Source organism: Echinops telfairi, unplaced genomic scaffold (genome assembly GCF_000313985.2).
Source record: "Echinops telfairi isolate 266 unplaced genomic scaffold, ASM31398v2 ScPeMD7_5;HRSCAF=22, whole genome shotgun sequence".
NCBI lineage: Eukaryota > Metazoa > Chordata > Mammalia > Afrosoricida > Tenrecidae > Echinops > Echinops telfairi.
This window is the reverse complement of record NW_022103901.1, coordinates 12,308,050-12,315,654: the sequence shown is the minus strand read 5'-3', so window position 1 is coordinate 12,315,654 and position 7,605 is coordinate 12,308,050. Positions and strand designations below refer to the sequence as shown.

The 7,605-nt window shown below is 50.3% G+C and overlaps 1 protein-coding gene across 1 annotated transcript in view; it reads right to left on the bottom strand.

Moving 5' to 3' along the window:
• Positions 1-6,903: 6,903 nt before the first annotated feature.
• Positions 6,904-7,605, bottom strand: part of LOC101646050 (kxDL motif-containing protein 1-like) — a 7,258-nt gene continuing 6,556 nt past the window's right edge. The window contains 2 exon segments of the mRNA XM_045284671.1: positions 6,904-7,066; positions 7,068-7,444. Of these exon segments, the coding sequence (XP_045140606.1) occupies positions 6,904-7,066; positions 7,068-7,444 (540 nt within the window).

Sequence of the window (7,605 nt, the reverse complement as noted above, 5' to 3'; positions counted from 1 at the left end):
GAAAGCTTTTACCCCTAAACAAACAGTCCTGGCAAAGGAACAGTGAAAATGCAGGAAAGCCAAAGAGTAGGCCATACCAGGAGCCAGCAGGACCGCAGCCAGCAAGGGTGGCCTGGAAGAAGATTCTAGATAAGGGATTTTGAAGAAGGTCCTGTTGGCCTGGAGCCAGGGGGCCTGCAGAAAATCTCTGCTCCAAGCCCAGCCAGTTTCTCCAACTCCAGAGCCTAGCGCTAAGATCACCAAACCGATTGCTCTGGAAAGGGGGGAGAGGTTAAAAATCCTCATACTTCAAAAATGGTCCACCATCTCAAAAAACAAACCATTCATTGGGGTCAAGAGATTGGAGGTTCCAGGGCAATCGACCCTGGGCTAGAATCTTTTCTCTAAACCCAGTTATGTGAACTTGGGCCAAATGTTTCACCAAATCTGGGCCTTGGGTCCCCCAGTGAATTCTAAAGAGAGGTTCCCTCCTTGCTCCCTGAAGAGCACTGTGAAATGAATGGCCATGTCCTTTGACTTTGTAGTGGCCCTGAAGGGAGTATCTTGACATTGGGAACCCAACAGAGGGTCAATGACTCATGGAAGACGCCCGTGATGAGGGAGGGTGGCAGCCTGCCGGTCACACGCAGGAAGGAGAGGTGTGTTTTGAGAGGACTTCATGATTTTAGCGGGACCGCCACTTTGAGCTCAAATCAAAGGAGCCATTTCTTCATCCTCTGGAGCTGTCCAGTTGAAGTACAGGCTAAGTCTTGAGAGGGGAGGGCCTGGAATCAAGGAGCCGTGGATCAGCAGGGCCAGGAGGCTGAGGAGCTTGGTTTCCCCAAGCTGGCATCCAAGCCCACACAATGATCTAGAAAACAGAGTCCCAGATCCAAAATTGTGATCTCAGAACTTCCCCGGGGTAGCATCTGGGAATTTCTGTTTTCAAAGCTTTCTCAGAGGCCTTTTTTTCCCCCCCAAAAAAAGTTTTATTGGCCTATGTGTTAGTCTGGGTTGACTAGAGAAACAAATTCGTAGACACTCATGTGTATAAGAAAGAGTTTTATATAAAGAGTAATTGTACATTAAGAAAACATCCCAGCCCAATTCAATATTAGCCCATATGTCCAGTACCAATCTCTCAAACCCTCTTCAGACTCACGGAACACACGCGATGACACCGAATGCAGGAACATCACAGGCCAGTGGGGGTAATGTCTTGTGGATCCAGTGGCAGTGGAAACATCTCAGCGCTGGAAGGGGTCTCCATGTGGCTCCTTCAGCTCCAGAGCTCTGGCTCCATCAGCCTCTCTCCATGTGTCTTCTCAACAGGGAGATCTCCAGGGAGTCCACATTGTCAGTAGAGAGTCTCCCAGGGACTGAGCATATGTTCCACCTCTAGCAAGCTATTTATCTTCTTAGGGCCTCCAAATGAGGTCATCAAGCTGCAACCCGATTGACAAGCTAAACTCTACCCCTTCACTTGTCTCAAATTGACAACAGATTATGTAACCACCACAGCCTATCATTCACATACTATACAATGCAATACTTTAATCACATCAAGAAGAGTTGTACAATCATCACCATAATCAATTTTAGAACATTTTCTTCCTTCTTGTACTCATCGTTATTAGCTCCCCACCCCCCACCCCCCACCCCAATCTCCCCTCCAAGGAACTATTAACCCAGTTACTGTCACCACCAGTGGCCTGAGCCACGAGATCTCCGGTGTGACCTCCACAGGTCCTGGCACGGCTGAAGGAGGCCAGGCACAGTCCCCACGGCTGTGGCGAAGGCAGAAAAGCTATGAGGTCATCCCAGGGCCCGACGGGAAAGACTAGAGAGCTGGCATTCCCTCTTGTTGGCCATTCTGTGGAGTCAGCCCAGCGCTAATGCTTTGAGAGCACAAATCCCACTTGGTCATCTAATAGGAACACTGGTGCTGACAATGCAGGCAGACAGGAGCTTAGGCTGCACCAGGGGACAGGAGGTAGGTTCAGACACTCAGCACCAACCCATGCTCTGGGTTTCCAGAGGTACCTGTGCTGAGCCTTGGGTATATCCAGGTGACTCAGGAGATGTGACCTGCACACCTAGGTTTCAGGGCCAGCTAGACTTCCTCCTTATCTTCCTGGAGTGTGGGATCAAGACACTGGAAGGTACTGCAGAGGGACTCTTGTTCCTCCAGCATAACATTCCCATCCTCTGGTTCCCAGCCCTTTTGAGCACATCTCTAGGTGCAGGCAATTCATCACCTGCTGAGGTCCCCATTCTGCTTTGGGGTAGTGTTGATGCTCTCAGTCTCTGTTCTAGCATTCTTCTTTCTACTGTCCGGTGTTACAAGAAACAAGGATAATTTTTCTTTACTCCAATTGCCTTTTACGTTGGAGGGGAGAACATGTGAAGTCCTCCTGTCTCCACATTGGGCTTTCGGCATGGGCTTCCTCTCCATCCACAACACCTGGTGCATCACAGCAATGGGGGAGGCTGGTCAGAGAAGGGAGGCCAGGACATGGGCCCATTGAGCTCTTGATGCCCCTTGAAATTATGCATGTCCACCTGGCACAATCGCTGAAGACAAAATGAGTGCACAAGCAAATGTGGTGAAGAAAGCTGATGGTGCCCGGCTATCAAAAGATATAGCGTCTGGGGTCTTAAAAGCTTGAAGTTAAACAAGTGGACGTCTAGCAGAGCAGCAACAAGCCCATGTGGAAGAAGCACACCAGCTTGTGCGATCACGAGGTGTCAACGGGATCAGGTAACAGGCATCAGAAGACCCCAAAGAAAGAAAGAAGCAAACAAACAAAAAAACATATTGCTGAGAACGAGGGAAGTCGGAACAGAGACCCAAAACCCATCTGCAGACAATGGGACATCCCGTCACAGAAGGGTCACAAGGAAGGGATGAGTCAGCCAGGGCACAGTATAGCACCTATGAAACATACAATATTCCTCTGGTTCCTTGAGGCTTCCTCACCCCCCACTATCACGACCCCAGTGCTGCTTCTCACTTTGGACTAGACCGAGTATGTACACTGGTACAGATAAGAGCACACGACACACGGAATCCAGGTCAGAAAACTTCTCGGGAACAGAAATAGGAGGAAGATACCATGAGGGTAGGGAGAAGGTGGGGAGAGGAGGAAGGAAGGGGAAACCAGTCACGATGAATGACACATAACCACACCCCAGCCCCCCAGGGGGACGAACAACAAACCGTGGGGGAAGAGAGACTGGTCAGTGTTAAGATATGAAAATAATAATTTATAATTTATCAAGGGGCCACGAGGGGGGGAGGGGGTAGAGAAAAAAGAGGAGCTGATCCTAAGGGCTCACATAGAAAGTAAATGTTTATAAAATAAAGATGGCAACATATGTATAAATATGCTGATATAATTAATATAGGGATTGCTGTAAGAGCCCACCAAGAAAATGATTTTTAAAAAGAAAATGTATGTCCAGAGGGACTAAAAATGCTTGGGATTTGGCCTCCAACTCTGGGGCAGTCACCTCCAACCTAGGCTGAGCCAGGCATTCCCATTAAAGGTACCATGACGTCTAGTCAACACGCTCTCCTGCTCTTCCGGGTCCTCCCCCCAGTCTCTTATCACTCAGGTGGGCGGAAAGACCAGGAATTCCAAAGAAACCCAAGTGCAGACCCCAAACAGATGCTTTTGCCCCCACGTTCTACTCAAGGCACAGAGAGGTTCAGATACCGGCCCAGGTCACACAGCTAATAGCTCGAAGACCAGGTGGCAAAGCAGGTTTATGATCCCCCTGTGGCTTATCCAAAAGGAGCCCTGGTGGCACAGTGGTCATGAGTGGGGCTGCCATCTGCAAAGCCCACAGTTCAAAACTGCTAGCTGCTCTGAGGGAGAAAGACTGGGCTTTCTACGCCCATCGAGTTACAGTCTTTGGCACCCACAGGGACAGTTCTACCCTGTCCTGTAGGATCACTATGAGTCAGCATCGACTCAATGGCAGTGAGGGTTGGATTTTACCCCCATCCTCATCTTTTTATCCAGAAGTACTTCAGTGAAGGAAATGTCTTCTGTTTTTCACACACACACACTTGTGTGTGTTTGGGGTGGAGACAGGGGGGCACTCTTTTCAGGGACAATAGAGGCAGGCCTGTCTAGGTTTATCTCTAACCCCACCAATGGGCGACTGGAGGGAAGGACAAAAGTGGAGTGTCGGGAAGGAGGAAGTGAGTGTCCTGCTCGGTCATGGGAGTGGGAAGGAATATGGTTTCCGGGAGGATGAGTCAGAGCCAGAGGGCGGGCGGGAGAGCAATTCCCCAGTGCCTTGGCCAAGGCCAAACCATGCAGACTGGATTCAGAGCTTCGTGCAGCAGACAGAAGGTTGCACACACGCCTCTCCCAATGACTTGATAAATGGCCTTAAACATGACTTCCCTCTTCTAGCCCTCGATCGATCCTTCCTTTGCAAAGTCCCTTTCTGGATCTGTGAACTCAGATCAGCCCGGTTGGGTTCGCATTCGATAAGAAAATCGTTGCATTTTCTTGCCTTCGCCGAAATCAGGGAGCTGTAGTTACCCCGGGCAGGGCAGACGCTCTCAGAACATCACGGGGATTTTCTGGGCTTTAGGGAGAAGCACCTGGTGGCACAGTGGTTATGCCTTGGGCTGCTAGCTGCAAGGGCAGCAGTTTGAAACCACTAGCTGCTCTTTGGGAGAAAGTTGGGGTTTTCTACTCCTGTGAAGAGTTACGCTCTCAGGGGTAGGGCTGGGGGGATGTTCTGAAATGGATTGTGGTAGTGATTATACAATTCTTGATATGATTTAACAATTGAATCATATGGCATGTGGATTGGGTGCCAATAAAACATAATTGTTTTTCTTTAAACAGCTGCAGTCTTGGAAATTCACAGGGGCAGCTATACCCCCTCCTGTAGGGGTCACTATGAGACAGCATCGACTCGATGGCTGTGAGTCGGGGTTTGGAGGAGTAAGAAGCCAAGGCAGCCAGTCCTGGGAGGCATTAACATTGGGGCCCTCAGGACTGACCAGATTTGGGGTTGTTTGGTTCCCTGTTATGGCTCCTTTAGGGTGTCTCTCCCTCCCTCTCTGCTTCCACCTCTTTTTGTTGTTTTTCTACCTGCTTCTTTCTGTCTCCACCAGGCTGGTTACTGAAATGTACACGACTTCTCATGCATTTTAGGGCTCTCAAAAAGGCAACTAGCTAACATCTCCTCTCTGGAAGCCACAACCATACTTCATTTGCACAGTAGGCTATACCTCGCTCCATCTGCATAGTCATGTGGAAGGTGCATCCCAATTACAGGGCAGCGTGCAACCCAAGAGGAGGTGAGGAGAGTCAAAAGTCTCAAAACCAAGGGGATTCCAGCCAACCCTAGAAATGTCCATCCATCTGGACAAAAGTAACAAACCTCTGCGGTGGACACTAGGAAGAAAGTAACTCGTCGGGTTCAGAGGGAAAATCTCTCCATCGATCTGTGTTTTCAAAGAACCAAGGCAGAAAGTCACACAAAAGAGCTCATTCCACTGCAGTGGGTGATCCAGACGATCCCAATATCTAAGACAGGACAGTTTGGGAAAGGCTGAGTGGGACAGGATATCCAGGTGGGAGGCTCAGGGTGCCCTAGGGGTGAGGAAATGGCTTGGAGGCCACGTCTGACAGCTTCTGGCTGCACCAAGGAAGAGAATCCAACACCAGCCAAGGCTGATTGCCACAAGGCAGAGGTCAGACATGACTCCTCCATCCCTCCCTCCATCTTTCTTTAAAGGATGGAGTCTTTCTATTGATGACTTCCCAACAGCATCTGTAGGCATCAGGTACAAAAATATTCCATGAAAATGATGATGGCAATTGTGGTAGTTCGGGTAGACTTGAGAAACAAATTGTGTATTAAGAAAACATCCCAGCCCAGTCCAGATCAAGTCCATAAGTCCAATATTAGCCCATATGTCCCATACTAGTCCATAAATTCTTCTTTAGACACACGCAGCCATACAATAACGTCGAATGCAGGAAGATCACAGGCCAGTGGGTGGTAAGTCTTGTGGATCCAGTGGTAGTGGAAGCATCTCAGCGCTGGTGTGGGTCTCCATGTGGCTCCTCCTGCTTCAGGGCTCTGCCTCCATTGATGTGCCTCCATGTGGCTTGTCAACAGGAATGTCTCAAAGCAGAGAGTGGGTGTGTCCCGCCTCCAGAGTGCTATCTATCTCCTTATCGCCTCCAGATGAGGTCATTGAGCAGTGACCTTGATCAACAGACTAAACTCCACCCCATCACTCTTAATAGTCTCAAGTTGGCACCAGATTATATAACTACTACAGCAACATATTTACAAATATGCTTGATACAATTGGTGTATGGAATGTTGTAAGAGCCCCCAATAAAATTATTGTTTTTAATTCCATAAAACTTTTCTAAAAAAATAAAATAACTCTTTTCTAAGAGGACCCAGCTTGTACCTAGAGGCCCCTGGAGGGGCCTGCTGGGGCAAAGGTAGGCCCTCAGGTACGACCAGCCTCCATCTCAAGCCTTCTACCTGTCTCTGAACCCTCCAAGATATGGGTCAGAGGAAGTTTGGGATACTGTCATCAGAGGAGAGGGCAGAGAGACGAGGCTGTCCGGGGCAGCTGGCATTCTCTGCCTCCAGGAAGCTTGATCAGAGGTGCTGGGAGGGGATTCCCATTCTTCAGAATCTTTTAAGTGTTGTCCAGGACATCTCTCAAGCCCTGGCACACTGCCTGAGGGCCCCAACTGGGCTGGCCATACCTGGGGGCTGGAGGTGACGTCTGCAGGAGGAAGGGTGAGTGGGGGAGACCCCCAGACATGGCACAGCCTCAGAACCCAGCCCTCAGGAACTCCAGGTGACAGTCAGGAGCCTCAGGAATCCAGAGCAGGACCACTTGTCCAGCGTCTCCTCTGGGTGTCATCCATGGGGCTGTGACCACTGGGACAGGTCCTCGAAGCTGGGGCTGAGGGGGAACGAGATGGGGTCAGGCCTGGGGTGACAGAAGCCTGTGCTTTGCTCCGAGGTAGCAGTGGTGGTCGCGGTGCTGGGTGGGATGGGGTCCTCTTCCTCGTCGTCTAACAGGGATGTGGCTGAAGGTTTCAGGGTGCTACTGAGCCAGCTGCCCTTTCAGGGTCTGGAGCCTGCAGAAGTTGCTGTCTGGGGCCCCTGTCATCTTCACCAGAGTCCTCAGGTGATGCAGGAAGAGTCTGTTCACCGGCTGCAGGTGGGCACTTGACAGGTTATTGAAGTTCAGCAGCATCTCCCTGGTCTTGCCAAAGCGGTCCAGCATGTTCTTCTGGGCCAGCATGATAGCGTTGACATCATTTGGCACATTCATGCTCAGGATGTGGCTGCAGAAGGCTCTTGAGGCTGAGGCTGGGGTGCCCGTTTCTACTTCCTCCTTTGCTGCCTGCACATCTGGGGTCTTGCTCACGCCTCTCCTCCATCCGTTTTTATCCTATTCTGACACCAACTGTGACAGTTACATCATCTCCTGTCAACTTGAGTGAAGGGGTGGAGTCTAGCCCGTCAAGCAGGTCATAGCCAATCATGCCTCTGGGTGGGCATGGCTTTCTCCTGAGGATTCTGGGAACTCTTGTCTTTCTCCCTGGAGGCGGG